Genomic DNA, 20,233 nt, shown 5'->3' with positions numbered 1-20,233 from the left:
TACTATGTATAAGACTTTAAGCATCTATAATAAAAAATGTACATTTCAGTAACTCATATACGAAATTCGGAAAATGTCTTTCTATTCGTGACTTTGGCATTAAAAGTGCGTGGGATGTGTGCAAGAAAAATATTTACTAAATAAGTATAAGTTGTATTCCATATAAATGAGTTTCATTGTGAATAGGTTTTCTGTTCGCACAACAAAATAAGTAATTGATGTAATAGCAGTATATATTTAATTATTTAATGACATGTATATTTTATTGTAAGCGAGTGAACATAATTTAAAATTTAAAAGGTACATGAACTACCTTATATTCTTTTTGAAATTTGTATTTAAATGGAAAAGCAATTGTCATTAAACTCAATTGTAATAAATTAAAATTAGTAATATAGATTCATTGACAAACAAACCTAAAATTGAGAAATATTGTTTTTTTTTTCCATAAATTCTAAATTTAGTGTAAAATCAATTTAAATGACAATACTGTCAAATATATATATGCGAGCTATAACACTTTCGATAAATGTACAATAAGTAAATATTAGTAAAGAAGAAAAAATAAAGAATTGATAAAATAATTACAGATACTACTATTATTGAATCAATCATAAGAAACATAAATTTCAAAAACTACAAATATTTGCAGTCAAAATTCATTGATTTCTGTGCTTGTGTTTATATTTACAAACAAAATTTCAAACCCTTCTGTAAATAACGATTTATACAACAAAATGTATTTATTAACTTGAAATTTTGTTGTCGTTTTTTGTATGTTTAAAATATGATCATTAAAGTTTTTAACTATTTCGTAGAAATTTTTAAACGAATTTACTTCTGATCTTCATTTTAATTTAATTTTTCGAATCTCAAAAATTATCATGATATTTGAGAAATTTTTGAGCTGCAAAACATACCTAGAAGTCCCAAGTTTCCAATAAAGTACGTAATAGCAAGTAAAATGCTTTTTTAGGACAGCTTAATTTTTTATTTGTCAAAGCTTTTCACAGAAACTTACGACACTCACACAAACTTGTTTAATAAGAAAAAAGAAATATACTATACAAATTAAAGGCGAACATTGTTTTTCGAAATTTTAAATATAAAAACAAACTTAACGGAACATGGACATATTTGTAGCTTATTGTCTACGAAATCTAAAACAGACTGAGACAATCTATATATGTACATTTTTGTCTTTCAAATCAAAATCATTTGATCTTTATGATTCAAATATGCAACCTTCTCCTTGTTACATACATAAACACAACGTTTTTATAGTAATTTCCTTTTTTAAAATCGAAAAGTATATTTCATTTGCATTAGGTCACATACAGTAGTGGATCATATCCAGTAATATATTCTGTAAAAATTTTCGCAAATAGACAAGTATAAATATCCATAGTAATAATAGCGAAATAAAACTTTTCAAATATTGTGCGAAGGCAAGATGACACAGTAACTAGCGCTCCATGAATAAAACGTGAAAAGAAATTTTACAGAAGGATTTGAAAGTTAGAAATAAATTAATGTGACACAACTTTATATAAAAATTAAAAAAAAATTGTTATTTGTTTCATTTTGTTTGTTCTACACATACCACCAAGAAACCAATGCCTTTTGGCTTAGATTTTGATTACATTTTAGATTTCCATCTTATACTATTAAACTTTTCATTACGTTAAGTTTGCAATTTCTAGTGAGCGTCACAAACTCAAAAAAAAAACTGGAATTAGGTAAGTAAACTAAAATAATTAACAAGCTCGTTAATTTTAGTAAGCAACTCAAAAATTGATTTTTTTTGCAGACTCATGTGTTATAAATTTTAATGTTTATATAATTTTGTTTTGTGTTGTTATTTATATTAATATTTATTTTTATTTTTTTTTATATTTATTGGGTATGATCTTCATTCAATTTGTCTTTGGGTTTATTTTCTTTTTGGTACAGTCAGCAAAGTGTATTCGTGTACCTTTTTCTAGGATCCTTGCTATAAGTTCCACCATATTTGCTTCTTTGGGCCGCCAGTTCAGTGATTTCTGGTATCCAACTAGCGAACACAGCCTAAATTTAACACAACACATACTGATTTAGAAATTTAAGTTAAGCCAAGACACAGCTTTGTTTGATTTGTTAAAGTGTTTGACGCTAAGTTTTGTGTGTGCTCAAAAGACATTTCCTAAATTGTCTTGAAATAAGACTAACTATCTGTAAATAACTGTAAGCAACGAAAATTCTGGCACAGGAACAAATAAGCGAAGACCTAAGAACTGGGGCTGGCACCACTCATAGACGAGTCAACTCAGACTGTCACATTGTCACACTCGTTCGTAATTAAAATTTAAAAAAATACCCAAAATTGTACATTATACATTACAAAGGCATATATATAAATTATGTATTTATAAGATAATGTTGATTGCTATGAGCTTATCGACAAGCTTATATAAAAATAACTAAAGCTTTAATATAATATAGAATTAGTGCAACCAGTCTCCATTTTTGCTTGTGGGGAAGGAGTACAAGAAAATTAAACAAAAAAAGGAGAGTATAAGTCATTCATTTTTGTAAGCAATATTTCCATTTTGTATACGTTAGCAATACCAAACCAATAAAACACCAAAATGACTGGCGGACAAATAAGGGCGTAATTTAATGGACTCATAACTGTAACTTCGTTTAGAATTTTGTTGATGTCGTAGCCGTTGGTTTATCACAAATAATATTTGAGAACGTCAATTTACTACTAATCTTTGTATTGCAATTTATTTACCAAACTCGCGTTACACTGATAAAGCAAAAAAAAAAAACTGTTAGCTAGCCCGAGATTTGAGACGTAAGTACACGCCCTTACCGCCTATCGTAGGACCTACTTACGTTGTTGGCATAATTATTTTTCAACAAAAGAACAAAAAGAGGTGTTTTTTATTTCATGACAGTCTTTGCATGGTAAATTGGTAGCTTAGATAACAAATTAAAAAAAGGAAATATTAATCCATGTTAAAATTGCTATGTCACGATCCGATCTTAGATTCTACTATTTAGGTGGCATTTTTTTGGCTATCCTATTAAAATCGAAAAGTTTTTTATAAAGAAACTGTTTGACTACAAAATATTGATACGAACAAGAATTAAAATTTGAAAGTACAAATGAATGTTTATGACACAAGAAGAACTACATCAAAAAGACATGTTATTTCCATCGATGAGCTTCGCTTTTTAACCTTTGGCTTGGAACCGGCACTTATGTTAAAAGCATTTCGTGTGTTCATACCATAAGAAACACAAATTTTTATAGGCGTTTACTCCGTTTTGTAGGTTCTTATAAGGTTTTGTATGTACAAACATACATATTACAATTACCTGTTTTTCGTGAAATAACTTGTTTGTGTACTTCTTGACGCTGTTTCAGGGTGGAAGGTTGCCGAAATTATCAGTCTCTGTTGTTTAGATAGTACAATCTTATTCCATACTAATTATTGCAAACAACATATTTTATGAGGGCGATCGAGTAGTGAGATTCATAGAAAATTTAAAAGGGAATGACTAACCCTCTATGCCGATATCTTGCAACGACAGCTTAAACTATTTTATGCATACTTCAGATTGCAGCGGGCTTGACATATCCCGCCATTGTAAAGGGTCGTTGGTGTGCATTACAATATTTGTGATCAATAATTATCAGTACCATATACAAAATGAAAAACGTAGATATGTGTTATAAAAAAAACATTCTAGTGTCCAAAGATATATGTAGATAAGAAGGAATTAATAAATTATAAATTAAATTCATCAATCAACGCATGTCACTGGACCTCTGTAACTAAGTACTGAACGCGTTTTATTAACATACATTTTACACTTTTCCTATTCTATTCCTATTTCAATAAAAATAAAATAATAACTCACTAAATGGAAAAGTATGATTTACAATTATATATTAAACTCACACAAAGCATTTTAATGAACAATTTAAAGATAATAAAAACGATAAGGACAATGTGATAATACAAATCTTAACAATAAAACTGCACAGACCATAAATTCTGTTTTTATACTAAAAGATTGTAACCGTGATGCAAAATGTATGTCCATAAATCTGTCTTGTAATTAATTATAAGCCATAAATTTTAAAAGATGAATTGTGTAAAATTTATTTGTCATAACAATAAAAAATAACATTAGAGAAAAATCATATAGTAAACATTTATACTTTGTTTTTATCAATGAAGCAAATGGTTTATGTTCGGTAAGTTATATAAAAAAAATATGGGCGTATCGATCGCGAACGTACGTACCAAAAAAAAACAAAAAAAACTGTTATTTGAACAGTTTTTTGTTGTATTTGCATATAAAAATGCTTTTAAAAGTAGCTAAATGTGAAGAAATTTCATTTTTTAATTTTGCACGCCAATTTCTATGAATCAAATGTATTATGAAAATTCCGACATTTCTTTATGAGAATGCACAAAAAAATGCAATAATGATGAAGATTTTTTTCGGTCGTCGTTGACCATTTTTCAGATTTCTCCATCCATTATTTATTTATTTTTTAACATCTCAATGTAAAATTGATTTATTGGCCGTTTGGGTCATGTGCTCAATAGATCCCCGAAATTTTCATATCTCATCTACATATTTTTTAGTTTATAAGCAACAAAAAAAAATTGTTCCACAAATTATGTGAAATTAATAAAACTAAAAATAATAATATCTAATATCTAGGGTAGTGGTGACCACAATAATCTAAAGGTAAGATACACCTTTTAGAATTATCTATACATTCAGCATCTTTTGCAATAACAACTGTAAAATTCGTCTTCTTTTGTTTCCAAATAGAACAATTGCGCAATAAGTAAAAAGTAAAGAGAAATAAATATGTAAATTCGTCAAAGAAAAAATTACTTTTGGCAAACTAAAGTAATATAAACATAATATTCATGATCTGTATTATTAGAAATAGTTTAATTAGGCCCAGACCAATTTAGTTTATTGTTATTCAAACTACGTTTCATAAATAGTAATCTTTTTAAAACTAAAAGATTACGGAAAAAACACAGTAGCCACAGTATTAAAATCAAGATCCTATTAACATTTGTCTCAAGTTCAACTTTTTATACACATTGACATTTTTGTAAAAAATGGAAAAAGGGTATTATGAAGTGCCTCAATGTAAATGTAACACGAGCAAGAGGCGTGGCAGGACTTCCCATAAAAGTATACTATATTCTTCATGAGCATCGACTAGCTGAGTCGATATGTCCATGTCCGCCTGTATGAGTGCGTGTTTCTCACAACTGTTTCTCAGCAACTATAAGGCTAGAGCAACCAAATTTGTGTATAGGTGCTCCAATATCCAAACCCGAACGCTTTTATTTTTTTTTTTATTTCCTCCCTCGCAAATCGAAAAAAAACGATATATAAGGCAGTACAAAAACTTAAAAAATCTGAAATAAATCACAAAATTGCCTAGTCATGTTTTCGACCGATTGTGAAAATTTCAAACGATCGGATAAATAACATAGGAATTATTTACATTTCAATTTTCAATATAGACATCGGGGTGCACGTGCTGACGCGCTATACAAACGTCGCTGCCGACGCCGCGGCGGCGTCGCTGCTGACGCTACAGCGAAAACGAGCTGTGACGCAGTTAAGCTGTTTTGTGTGTATGGTTTGTGAGTGCATGCGTGTGTTTGCTGCGTTGCCCTAGTCATCAAAGTGTATTCAAATGTTGGTGGCGCCCAACTTTAACCTGTCCACTTGTTTCAGATAATTTATTTAAAATTGGAAAGTTTTATATTATACATTATATTTATATTTAATTATACACTTTGATATTTTTATAAAAATTTAATTAAATTAAAATTGAAGTTGTTTAAATGTATGTAACAAGGAGAAGGAGGCATGGCAGACTCAAAAAAGTACCTATAGTCTTGTTCAGCTAGACAAATGGAGACGATTGAGCCCAGCCCCTCTGTCTATCCCTCAGCCCTACTTTCGGGGGTTCCGCATGATTCTCCAGAGACTTGCCTCAATTTGGTTTTAAAATCTCTCAAATTAAAACCATGGGTGACACAGAACTTACACTTATATACATCGTATTAAGTCCAAGTAAACACACAAGACGAGAACGGCCATTGGAACTGAAGCCATTCATAATATTTTCTAACAAAAAATGTTAAAATGATTCATTGCTTGTAATTTGAGAACAAATCAGAAAAATATTCTATTTAAAGTTGCATGACAACCATATTCCAATTATTTCCATTAGAGTTCGGCACGACTTTTTAATTTGAGAGCACTACAAAAAAAAATTTACACCTATGTTCTCGGCCGTTTCATAACTTCTCGATCGGATAGAAAACTGTGCAAATATTGATATTTTAATTTTCCATTAAAAAGAGCGGGTGCAAGTTCGCTTTCTGACACATCATGCAAACGTCGCTGCTTACACCACAGCGAAAACAAGCTCGTAAAACAAGCTCGTAAGCTCTACCACAAATCAAAAAAACAACTAACAGACAAAGCTTTGACTTGGTATTTACAAATATCCCCATCATGTTAACATAATGTGAATCGATCGAAGAATAAGCACAAAAGTTTTTAAGGAAACTTTTAATATTTAAATTAAACAGACCATTAAATCCTGTTTGGAAAACTACTTTTATTCAATTTAAAGTAAAAAATGTGTAAAATAAAACACATTTCTGAATCGATTCACTTTTGCTCGATATAATCTCTGAGGCAGCAACAAATTAGTCTTGAGAGAGCGAAGAAAGTTACTTTCGTAGGTAATTTATTGTACATTCGTGAACTCTCAAAATGATAGAGGTAAAGGTATGCGTAATATTATCGGTATGCGTAATATTATCGGGTAATTACTCTGAAGATAACTTTGAAGCCGAATGCAGATGGCAGACCATGGCGGACCATGGATGTTTCAATAAGACTTGGCAACGTTTCAAAAAGCTCGAGTTAACCAAGAATGGCTGAACATCAAACATCATTTCGTCCACACAATGGCTCACGCTTCACCAGACGCGAACCCGTTGGATTTTTCTCTTTGGGCTATGTTAAAGAGCAATTCCCGAACTAAAAGATACAACGGTCGAGGATCTGAAAAAAGCCATTTTTGGCGAGTGTGCTCAAGTACCTGCAAGTAACATGCTTGCGCTTGCGATTATTCTCATGATTCTTAATGTTGTCTTTGTTTTTACACATTTTGTACTTTGAATTGAGTAAAAGTAATTTTTGAAACCGAATTTATGGCCTATTTAAACGGTATTACTTCCAGTGCCGGACCCTGTCCATTATGATAATTGAAAATATTTTTTTCTTTTTGTTCTCAAAACATTAATGTTATTTGTAAAATTTGTGTACACCTTACTGATGTAATGATTGTTATCTTTCGTAACAGAGATTCCTGGTTCCGGAAAAAATATATGTTTTTCAAAAGTTTTGGTATCCACGCACGTACTGGTACAAATATTTAATGTATTTGCCTAAATGAAGAATCTCATAATGTGGTTGTGCACGACTGTACTTGTCGGAATTCTCTAATTCGCACAAATTATGTCTTTATAGAGTATTGATTTCATATCTAAGCACACACTTGTAATTTCAGACACAAATATGTGGCGGGGGTCCAGTATGCTCTGCAAATATAGTTCATCTTATTAAAACAATAAATTGATAAATTAATGTGAAGTGAAGTAAACTTTCTCTTTTCGTATTTTCGGCATGTAAAAGTTAATCGGCGTGTTATAAAACTATCAAGAAAACAACAAATATTTTAAAAGATAATTGTTAGTAAAATCTTCTTCCAAGTGAGTGACTTAAATTAAGCGTAAACCCGTATTATATTTAAATGTTAAGCTTAAGACAAAAAACTATGTTGTGGCATACCAATATTGAAAACATTACTTTGGTATTTTGTAAATAAAACTTAAACAAGAAGGGTAACAGACTAAATAATTTTAAGCTTAAAACTTTCGATTCACACATTTGATGAAACACAAAAATATTAGTTCAATAATCAATCTAATATTTGAGTCGAAAAACTTAATCTTTACTATGCGAATTTCTTAATAAAAGAGAAGAAGACTTCTGTCTGTGAACTTAGTTTGATTGTGGCTTTAGCTGACTAAGTTTTAAATAATTTAAAAATTCAATAAACCTTTCATTAATGGTTGACACTTATGTTATTTTTATTATTATCTTATGGTTTATTTTTTTATACGCTATAATATTTAAATATAGTATATTATAGTTATATTATAAGTATTATTATTAAAGTCTTGCGATTATATAATTTTCTTTAATTCATATAAAAAGACTACCTCTTTCCGTGTTCTCTTTTCAGTTCACCGCCGTATTTATTGCCACTACCAACGAGTTCAATTATTTCCGGAATACTGCTGGCAAACATTGCCTAAAATATTATATTATGTATTTACGCATGTAAAAGAACACAATTAGGTAAAAATAAATAGTTAATTTTTTATAGCATTTGCATTAAAAAATAATAGAAGTTGTCGACAGACATCATAGCTGATACTTAACATTTTTAGATTGGTAAAGAGATGTTTTTATTTCTGAAGCAGATTGTCAGGTATAAATAGCCATATCACACTAGACACCAAACAATTTTTTTTTTAAATAGAGAGTATGGGTAGGTAGAATATCCAACATATTTTTAAAAAGTTAAGCACATAGCTTAGTTTAAAAAAAATGTAGACATGTAAATATAACATACCTATATATGTATTTTATGAAGTACACGTATATGGTTTTCATTAGTTATTAAAGTATACCTAGTTACTTTGCACATCAGCCCACATCTTCTAATTGATTGACAGTATTTTAGGTGCATAGGTGTATAGTAATACAAACACAAATTTAATGAAATAATTAGACTACAAAAAAAGGTAAAATTCTTACTTTAAGATCGGCAAATGTCTTTTCTGCATTAATTTTTTCCACCCTTCTTTTAATTACGCAAAATTCGTTGCGACTGAAAGTTACGCGCGTTAAGCTTAATTTAATCGAATTTGCTGAGAGCTCTAATTGGATCTTAAATTGTGTAGCTCGATAATCATCTCTATTGGTTTATTTACATCGCCAAAGTTTATTTAATATAGTTAGTTTGTAACAATATAGTACATTTATTCTGAAAAATTGAGTTGTAATTATTGTTTGGCGGCTTACTGATTTTGGTGTAAGCTCAAACTGTTAAACTAAACTAGTGTTTGAGTAAAATCATACCGATTTATGCCGAAAACATGAAGTCATTCTTACATATCAGTACAAACAACCCTTCGTTCTACCTGTTTACTTTATTCAACTTAAAATGGGTCTAAAGTATTATTGGAAGTGCCAGAGCAAAAAAGGAAATAGTAGTCAAAATTCTGTTTATCTAAAAAAAACACTAATTTTTGCAATATAGGTTTTTTTGGTTAGATGTTCTTTTTTCTTTTTTAAAACTTACCAAGCCGACGAGCAGAAAAAACACTAGAAATGTTCTTCCTAAGACAGTCTCACAGTAAACATCACCATATCCTACTGTTGACATGGTCACAATAAGGAAATAGACACAGGTCCAATAGGATAAACGATGAGCATTATTAAAATCCAGTGGATCGCCAGAGTTCTCCAGCTACATTTTAAGTAAATGCAATTTTTACATCAATATTTATGCCATTGGACAAACCGTTTTTTAACTGCACCAAAAATATCTATGTAACAGGGTGATGCGCGACGCATGTGTAATATTTATATCTGGCTCACACCATGCGCAAAAGCTGTTACAAAGACTCTCTGGCTCACGTAGAAATAAATGGTTATGTATTTTCACAGGCTTAGGATTATTACTAAATTTTCATTATTATTAAAATTTACCAGTTAATTATATACAAATTGAACATTATTAAATTAAATTAGGATTTAAATATCATTTAAATGAAAATGAAACCAAAATTACACATTACACACATTCAACATAAAAAATAAGAGCGAATTAAAGTTGAGCACAGCCAACTTTTTGATACACTTTGACCAAAGACTTTAGAAACAATAAAATGAGTATCATACAAACACGCAAATGTAGAAAGCTCATTTTGAGCTCAGAGCCGTTTGTTTACTGATTCGGTTTTTGTCTGTTTTTCGTCAAACATAGTTGTCACCCTCGGATCTTGTCATTGTCAACTAAAATGGTGCTTTGCAATTTCTTGCATCAGACACTCTACTCGCCATTACTTATGTGTCTATGATTTTTGATATATTTAAATTTCAGTACTATTGCTTTGCGAGGTTTTTAAATTGTTAAACGCTACGAATGAATAGGAAGGTTGAACATTTTCAATTACCGTGGAAAGGTGGATATCAATGGGACAGCGATCAATCGACTCAGTTTGAGTTGTTGATCAAGAATATATATACTTTAATGGGGCCTCCTACACTAAGTTGCATACAACTTAAACTTCATACCGTTTTCATTTATTATAAAAAATGTCAAAGTGTATACAAAAAAATGATGAAATCTATTGACGAACATAACTCATGTTGATGAAGAACTTTTAGTACCCTCGAATGCTTAAAAAACTCAAATAAAAGTCAATAAAACCAGGACTATTTTTACATCAGCCAACTCAATCGATTTGACAAATTTAAAGTTGAACACCAAATTTAGATATATTATCTCTGCAAAGAAACGTGTGTATGTTCATCCGACTAATTTGTTAATCGAGGTAGTACACACCTCTAAGTCAGAGAGTTAGCGGGCAACCGATAAATGGGCTGGTAATTGTAGTCGGAACATAGAGCTTAGATAATTTTTTTTTGTCAAATGATATCGTTATGAATATTTTATATATTATTTAATTATATATACGTATTTTAATTTTTTTAAATTAGTAAATCTCAAAATCTCAGCAAACTTCTGTAGCACTCACGTATACTAGTAAAGCTTTTTTCAATTATATGGCAATGGACGACCCAAGCTTCCTCTGTTGTTGAATGTTTATGTCTACCACTAAGCATACAACACATAGAGGCGTCAAATCGACTAAAAAGTGGCTGCATAAAATTTCTCGACGATTGGGCCCCAGGCAAACTTCGTGAAATTTCGTGTTGAGTTCGCGACCCGAAACACTCTTTGCCGAAATCAAAGCAGTGTTGCAGCAGTTCATTGCCTAAAGAGGCATGGAGGGTGGGTGCTGCCAGCGCGCTGATATTCTTTTCTATGTTATGCGTACATCCTTAAGAGCATGTGTGGAAAGCAACACTGAAAGCGCACCTCATAAGCGACGTGTGGTGCGAAGTGGCCAGTTGCAAATTGAGTACGCGTTGTGTTTTTAGTGGTGTGTGCACTCTTGCCGTTCTCTGGTGCTGACCGCTTCTAGGGTATGTAGGGTATAATAAATTTTTCTAAGTTCAGAAACAGGTCAGCGCAATATTTTATTACTTGTGTGTTCTTATGGCAACTGAAAATATCGGTGCGCTGCGCAGCGCACCCTCATGCGTTGAAAGCCTTTTAGGCAATGAACTGTGCAACACTGCTTTGATTTCGGCAAAGAGTGTTCGAGTCGCGAACTCAGCACCAAAGCTCATGAAGTTTGCCTGGGGCCCAATCGTCGAGAAATTTTATGCAGTTACTTTTTAGTCGATTTGACGCCTCTATGTGTTCTATGCTTAGTGGTTCTACACATCAAGGAATGAGCACTCCGCAAGTTTCTTTGATATCTAATAGTCCACTAGCTTTCTAGCGGAGCCAAGCTAATGGGTCCGTAAAGACTTGGAGTTTATAATATTTCTTTTTTATATAAGAGATTAAGACTACTGATTAACATTCCTCTAAGATCGGAAATCTACTATATTGTCAGTTTTGTACGAAAACGAGCGCTATGCACACCTTAGTTATTTGTCCACCGATTTTGCTCCTGAAAGTCCAAACTTTATGCTCAGTATGTGAAACTAATTTTTTTGCGAAAAATATAATATTTGATGTTTAAATATTAAATATATTTTCCAACTTTGAAAGATCAAAAATTCCCAACCTGATGCTCAAATTTAAAATTTATCTTTTATTAAAAATAATAAAATTTTTTTTTTGTTTTGTTTTTAAAACATAAAAATATTGTTCTTGAAATAAATTAACCTTCAGTCAATAATTGGTAAAAAAAAAAAAACATTAAATTTGTACAAAATTATTGTCATAAGAAACTTAAAGCCTAGTGTACTGAAGCGATTTCGAGTCCATCGAAATTATTTTTTTATTTGTTGTAGAGCTGTTAACAATTTACACCTTTCCGCATTTTTTACAAATTTATTTGTAAGTGTAAAGACTCAAATTTTTGTCACATTTAAAAAAATATTCAATATTTTCGCAAAAATTCGAAGTGGTGCAAAAAAAAAATGAATCCAATTTTTTTTAATGATTTTTTTAAGTTTATGCTTGTATAAGCTTTTACTGGGACACTTCAATAAAAAAAATTGTATTCTCCGTCTTTATGGATCACTTTAGTATTTGTCTATAAAAAAAGATTTCTTATAGAAACTAGTCAATCCCATTTACTTTTTCAAAATATTTTGAATAAATTAATTCTCCTTTCATATCTCAAAGATCATAATACAGTGCAGTGCTTTAAATTTCGTATAGATCAGATAATAAACGCAGTAGTAACTAGGGTACATTATACATTATACTGGTGTAAATAAAAGAATGGCTAGAAGCTTGCAAAATTATTTTTAATTTGTCGTTTGGACGATTTTTAACTTATTTGTTCTTTGTTAACACTTAGCATGAAACAACACAACTCACAAAAAAAGGTACATGAAACGCCATACATACTACAAAATTTGTACAATAGTAACTAACCAAGTCTACCCCTTCGAATTCCAATAAAATTTTAAGATTGGCATTGTGTCAGTAATTGTAAATTGCGAATTATATCTAATAATTTCCGCAATACATGCGTAATAAACGTTGATTGCTCGACTTCTGCTTAAGGTACTTTGTAATTATATTTTGGAGAAGTACAATAAAATAATCAACAAAACCTTTGTTCAAAAAAATTACTAAAATTAAAATATTTATAATGACATTTAATTCGCTAGCTATAGATGAGATTCAAAGCATTAGCATTTCATTTAAACTATAATAATAATTAGATATTTCATTGCAGGTTGTTAGGTTGTTAATATACATAGAAACAAAATAATGTGAACGAGATTCTTAGTAAATGTACATACCAGATGTATAATTCCCGCTGCTGTCAGCCATACGGATATAAAAATTGATACTAGTTGAGCCAAACGTATTGAGCTCGATGTTTTTAGTACATTTAAGTATTGTAATATATCTGGAACAGTCATGAGTCGTAGCGCACGCAGAAATCGAAGACCTGTTGAAATTTTTTTATTATGAACTATTTTTATTATAAGCTAAGGTTTTTCTATAAGAACATGCATGCATATATTAATATTATTATTATTAAGAGCTTTTTATCAATAATCTGGTAAATAATTTTTGTACTTTATTTTTTGTGCCCGATCACGAGTCCTGGGTCAATCATATCTCTTCACGTAACTTTTTCGGAATGATAGATATAAAAACCTCTAAAAATAAATGCTACGAAGTTCGTTGAACAAAGAAACTTAAGTGCGAATATTGCACATTTGAAAGAAGTAACAAATTAAAGTTGCGACGCTGGCGACTGTGTCGGTAGCGACGTTTATATGGCGAGTCAGCAGGCGCAGGTCTTTACTGAGAATTAAAATGTGAATAATTCAAAAATCATTGACAAAATACTAATGGCCGGTTCGATCTCCAGCTCTCTTACATGGAGACAAGCTTAAAATAAAGAGAATGGTGGCAACTAATATTTTTGTTAGTGCTGGAAAACATGTTGTGATGCCGCCACAAAGCTTGAATATCAATCCAATTGATGTGATTGAAAAAAAATAAGAACCCATAAATTAAGCAAAACCTGAGAATGGCAATTGTGGCACTTTTTAAGCACAATAGTGGCACACAATATACGCACACGGACACAACAAAAAATTACTTGTGCGGCGCACAAAACACCCAGAGAGATCCGAGAAAATGTCCGTTGTGTTTTTAGCCACAGCGAAGCAAGCACAAAGGAAATGTGCGCGAGGCCGATCGGCTGGCATATAAGCATAAGCGAGAAACAATATCGCTTGCTATCTCGCTCCGTTTGCATTGGCAGCGACGCCGACGCGACAGCAGCGAAACAGAAGAACGCAGAAATATTTTGACCTTTTTCTTGTGTTTTGCTTCGGAAAGAATTGCCTGCGCCCAAAATGCTGCTGAAATCATTTTTATACGCACAAGTAATTGCATTGGGGTCTGATCCACAATTTCGCTTGTGTGTGGCAGTACTACCATGGTGCATGCGTTGTCTTTTTAGGGGTGTGCACTCTTCCCGTCTCTGCTCAAAACCAATGGCCGCCCATACAATTTTTGCAATTTAGGTCGATAATAGAACAATTTTATACCAAACAAGTGGACGCATTAATGTTGGGCGCAACAAAACCGCTAACACGTCACATCGTTTTTCCTGTAGCGCAAGCAGTGACGTCAGCAAGCGAACCCTGCTGTCTATATTGAAAATTTAAATGTGAATAATACCTAAGGTTTTTATCCGATCGTACGATATCCATCGAGAGCATGACAGAGCGTTTTTGTTACATATTTAAGATTTTTCCCTTAAATATTGTGAGCGTAAATCGTTTTTTTTTTTTTTGATTGTAGGAGAGAAATAAGGATGCCATAAAAAATAAAAAGCGATTTGGTTGGGTATAGGAGCACCTACATACAAAATTTTGTTGCTTTTAATTTTTTTGTTGATATTCTATGCTGTACCAAGACATTTGTGGAGTAAAACTTACGTATAATTTTGTTGATACATAAATTTATAAATCTATGCTAGAATATCGAAAATCCGTCCTCCTACATAGACTTAACTGGGTACTTATATATCGACTGCAACAAAACTTTTCTTGAAGAAGAACAAAATCACAACTTCTTTGACTGCCCAGTATTGACCTTTCTTTTTATACACTTTGACATTTTTGTAAAAAATGGAAAAGGGTATTATCAAGTTGTGCAAATGTATGTAACAGTTAGAAGGAGGCGTAGCAGATCCCATAAAGTAAATATATTCTTGATCAGCAAGACAATCTGAGGCGCTATAGCAATGTATGTCTGTCCGTCCGTCTGTATGAATGCGTGTTTCTCAGCAACTATGTATAAGAGCTAGAGCAACCAAACTTGGTATGTAGCTGCTCCTATACCCTATACACTATACATATCTCTTTTATTTTATTTCCTACCCCCTCCCCCGTAAAACGAAAAACACGATTTAAGGCAATTAAAAAATATTTGAAACTCTGAAATAAATCACTAAAACGCCTGCCCATGTTTTTGACCGATGCCAAAAATTTCAGAATATAAATAGATAAGTAGATGATTATCTTAGGAATTATTCTTTTTAATTTTCAATATAGACAGCGGGGTGTGCATGCCGACGCAAGCGCGGCGTCGCTGCTGACGCTACAGCGAAAACGAGCTAGCTGTTTTGTGTGTGTGTTTATGAGTGCATGCGTGTGTTTGCTGCGTGTGTTTGCTGCCACGCAAAAAATCCATGTATATAAAAGTTGGTTGCGCCCAACTTTAATTTGTCCACTTGTTTGCTCATGAAATAAGTTGAAATGTAAATGTTTGCACTGGTAGGCGACCTCTTTCTTTTTTTTTGTTGCTCGTCAAATGAGTTTTTACACAAAATTCTTCCTTTATACCACATTTTCAATGCAATCGTCGTCGCATGCAGAACTCCGGAAAAAAAAAAAACCCCACAAGTTTAGAGTGCAGTGAGAGTGTATAACTAGTGTAAAACGCGAAAAGACGCTAAGTGCGATGAAAACCGACTAAATATTTAATTTAATTTATTGATTATTAATTAATTAATTGATTAATTATTAATTAATTGATTAATTAATTAATAATTATAAATAAATAAAATATCAAAAAACTAAAAAAGATGAATCATAACGACATTCGTAAGCAAGACGAACGCCGGCTCTCGCTTCAGCGAAACAACGCGTACTTCTCTTTCGTGGCCGAGCCAACTCAAAATACTGCTGATGCAGTACTTTTCGAACGGTCAATTACCCCTGACCTAAAATTCGACCACTTGCACTTAACAAGTGATCGAGCTCGTTCTTGCTCTCCAGCTCTACCGTCTCAGAGCACCGAGTGCATTGAGCAAACATCGAACAAGCAAAAGCTGGCATGCAATGGGCCCAGCGACATGCTCTCACCTACGGTGACTAGCACAACAGTCTCTCTGACTACCGCAACATCAACTACAACAACGACCGCAACGGTATCGGCCGCCCGCTCAAGCCCATCGTTGGCAACACTCGTTCCCTATGTGTCATCGGCGGCAAAAAAAGCCCCGTAGAATCAACAATCAAAAACAAAAGCAACCAAAACCAACTCCTTGACCAACAACGCAAGCGATGTCCCGCTTGTGCAGACTGGAATGGTCTTGAAGGGCATAGAATCAGATGTAACACCTGCAGAAATAACTCAGGCTCTACATGATAAAGGCTTTAACGCCAAATCAGTCTTCAACATCTTAAACAAGGATAAGAAGCCCCAACCGCTCTTCAAGGTTAAGCTGGAGCCAGACAATAATACTCTCGTCGGCAACCAGATCGTCGGTTGACTCCGGATCGTCAATAAGGAAAAATGTGACATTTGCAGGCGCTTTAAAATCAGGATAGGAGCCCACTGCGCCAAATACATTGCACCCAAAAGCACCTAACTCTCAGATAAAAAATGGCAAACCATTACCAGCCTATGGAACACAAACAAAATAACCTTGAGGCACTGCAACAAAGCATTTTGGAGTTCATGTCCTTCATGCGGACAACTATGCAAGATTTAATGCGTAATCAGAATCTCTTCATACAAAAGTTAGTATCACACCAGTCCAAACAATCAATGGCTTCTCTACGTATATCCACGTGGAATGCTAAGGCGTTTCACAGCATAAACTTGAGTTATCTCAATTCCTGCTCGACAAACACATTGACGTCATGCTATTGTCAGAAACACATCTGACCAACAAATATAACTTCAATTTAAGAGGCTACACATACTATGCAACAAACCATCCCGATGGCAACGCATACGGTGGGACTGGTATCCTGCTCAGAAACCGTTTCAAGCAACACCGTTACACGGAGCTCGCAGAAAATTATTTACTAGCCACAACAATAAGAATAAAACTGGATAGTGGTAAACAACTTACTCTATCCGCAGTATATTGCCTCCCTCGCTTCACCATAACTGAAGGAGAGTTCATGCAGTTCTTCGACTCACTAGGAGACCATTTCATAGCAGCAGGAGGCTACAATGCAAAGCACACACACTGGGATCTCGCCTTGTGGACTCCAAAAGGAAAGCAGCCTCTATAATGAAATTATAAAAAGCAAGCAACAAACTCGACCACGTTTTCCCCGGTAGACCAACATTACTGGCCAACAGACCCAACTAAACTGCCTGACTTAATTAGACTTCGCAATTACCAAAAATATACCTCGAAATTTGATCAGTGCCGAAAGTCTCTCAGATCTCTCATCTGACCACTCACCCGTCTAAATTAATTTACTCAGTCATACAGTCTGATGATCAACCGCTTAGTTTGACTTCACACAAAACCAAATGGATCTGCTATAGGAAATATTATAAGCTCACACATTACGGCTAAATCCTGTATCACGTTAAAGATGATATCGACAGCCTTATCAAACCACTTGAGTCCAATTTTGTCACCGCAGCCCGCATTGCAACTCCTCAACGCACAAGCGCCTTTCACTCAAAAGAAGACAAATCAGCAAATTGAGCAACTCGTTCTAAAAAAGCGACGCCGTCAAATTCTTAAAGACGCCACCCGCAAGATTACCAAAGCGTTAAAACAACAAGAAGCAAATAGTCAACATCGCTACATCCAGCAACTATCATCCTCTTCTAGAAAAAACTCACTGTGGAAAGCTCATCCAACTCTATGCCCACCAACAGAAACTGTGATGCCTATAAGAAACCAACTAGGCGGCTGGGGCCGCAGTGATGAAGACAGAGCCAAAACATTTGCAGGACACCAGGACACTTTAGTCAGCCAAATTCTGCCTCAAATTCATTCACAATACCAACATTAACAAGTTACTCTAAGCTTCAACAAGAGTCAATGGAATTTCTCCCACACGAAATCGCACACATCATCAAAAATCAGTTGAACCCGAAAAATCACCAGGCTTCGACCAATTAACGCCAAAAAATGATTATTGAGCTCCCATACTGTGCAGTTTGCACTCTCGTGCAACTCTTCAACCCCATCACCAAGCTTGGTTACTTCCCAGAGAGATGGAAAAAGTCAATAATAATAATGATACTAAAGCCAGGCAAAGATCACACAAATCCACCGTCATACAGAGACCCATAAGCCTACTATCATGCCTATCAAAACTCTTTGAAAATGCTTGCTGACTCGGATAACATATCTAAAATCCATAACAAAATTCCATCACATCAATTGGGTTTCGTGAAAAGCACGGCACTATCGAGCAGGTTAATCGCAATAACATCTGAAATAAGATGCGCATTCGAAAACCGAGAATATTGCACTGCAATATTCTCAAATGTATCCCAAGCATTCGACAGAGTCTGGCCTAGAAGGACTAACCCATAAATCAAGAGACACACTTCCAAATAATACACACAAATTATTAGAGTCGTATCTATATGGCAGGAAATTTGCAGTGAGATGCAATTATGATATGTCTGACGACTATGTGATCAGAGCTGGAGTTCCCACAAGGCAGCGTACTGGGACCAACACTATATGTCCTTTACACAGCAAATATTCCAACAAGTAGACGACTAACAAAATCCACCTTTGCTGACGATACAGCTATACTCAGCCGTTCGAGGTGCCCTGTGCATGCATCAGGGCAATATGCTCTTCATATGGTCGAAGTGGAGAAATGCTCTTTGACTGGCGAATAAAAGTAAACAAACAAAAAGGCAAACATGTTACGTTTAACCCTAACAGGAAAATTGTCCACCGCTCACACTAAACAATTCCGCACTCCCGCAAGCAAACGAAGTGAACGCAATTAAAACTAAAAGCCAATAGCCTCCACTGGCTTAAGCCCATCTGGACCTATGGCTCCCAACTATGGGGGAACGCTAGCAATAGCAACATTGATATTGTCCAGAGAGTCCAGTCGAAAATCCTTAGAACTATCAACGGGGCACCGTGGTACGTTCGAAACGAAAACATACAGAAAGTTCTAAATATTCAACCAGTCAGAGATGTAATAGCTGAACACAAGGTAAAATACTACAGCAAGCTTTCTTCGCATCCTAATCACCTCGCGCAGGGCCTAACAAAGGCTGTGCAAGGCCTGCTCCCGTCCTTGCGTCGTAAACCACCCAACAGCGATAGAATCTAGGAAAGTGCAATCCTAAACAGTTTAGAGAAACTGTTAGATAATGTTTAGTTATAAGATTTGTATACTTATTGTTAGTCTCAATTTAAGAGAAGATTCAATAAAAACATACATCATACATCGATGTTTCTGCACCCTCTAGTGCACATATATATATATATATACATATCTCGAGATATTTTTTATGAGGGGTCAACTCTTAAATACCCAACTGTGATTTTCCTTTTTTATTTAAAAACTTTTTCCAACTCTCTTTAAAAATCAAAATACCCACAACTTCAATTGTGTTCAGAAATTTAAAAATAGAATTGCTTCGAAAATGAAAAATTATTAGGTCAAGTGACAGAAATGGCAAATGGCAAATGGCAGATACAGTGAACGTTGGATACACAAAATGTAAAGCCAATTCAAGACAACCACAGTGAGCATCAAAACCAAGGCGGCATAGTGTAGAGTCTACACTGTAGACTACACAATTGAGAATTACTTCTGCTTGAGCACACCCGCCCCAAGAAAAAGGGGCACTTCACGAAAAGAAGCTCGTTTCATCCTCTATGTATTGTACTCGTTGGTTAGACAGAATGTGATGCTTTTGTTCGTTACACAGTACTTACATATATATTCTTGATCAGCAGCATATCCGTCTGTGTGTATGTTTGAGTAGCAAGAACTCAAACACTATAAGCTT

General features: G+C 33.7%; 1 protein-coding gene across 36 annotated transcripts in view; it reads right to left on the bottom strand.

Annotated features, from left to right (window-relative positions):
* The window catches only part of LOC108603137 (calcium-activated potassium channel slowpoke), a 101,987-nt gene that overhangs the window by 48,861 nt on the left and 32,893 nt on the right, over positions 1 to 20,233 (bottom strand). For 25 of the 36 annotated variants that reach the window (XM_033293082.1, XM_017991661.2, XM_033293099.1 and 22 more), the window contains exons 5-7: positions 13,255 to 13,406; positions 9,494 to 9,661; positions 8,346 to 8,437 (exon numbers count right to left, since the gene is read on the bottom strand). In XM_033293082.1, the coding sequence (XP_033148973.1) occupies positions 8,346 to 8,437; positions 9,494 to 9,661; positions 13,255 to 13,406 (412 nt within the window). Of the gene's footprint in view, positions 1 to 1,975; positions 2,068 to 8,345; positions 8,438 to 9,493; positions 9,662 to 13,254; positions 13,407 to 20,233 lie in introns of all 36 variants that reach the window. The other 11 variants (XM_033293088.1, XM_033293086.1, XM_017991660.2 and 8 more) reach the window with 4 other exon arrangements.

Source organism: Drosophila busckii, chromosome 2R (assembly GCF_011750605.1).
Source record: "Drosophila busckii strain San Diego stock center, stock number 13000-0081.31 chromosome 2R, ASM1175060v1, whole genome shotgun sequence".
Classification (NCBI taxonomy): domain Eukaryota; kingdom Metazoa; phylum Arthropoda; class Insecta; order Diptera; family Drosophilidae; genus Drosophila; species Drosophila busckii.
The sequence above is the reverse complement of the archived record's forward strand: the minus strand, read 5'-3'. Positions and strand labels throughout refer to the sequence as shown.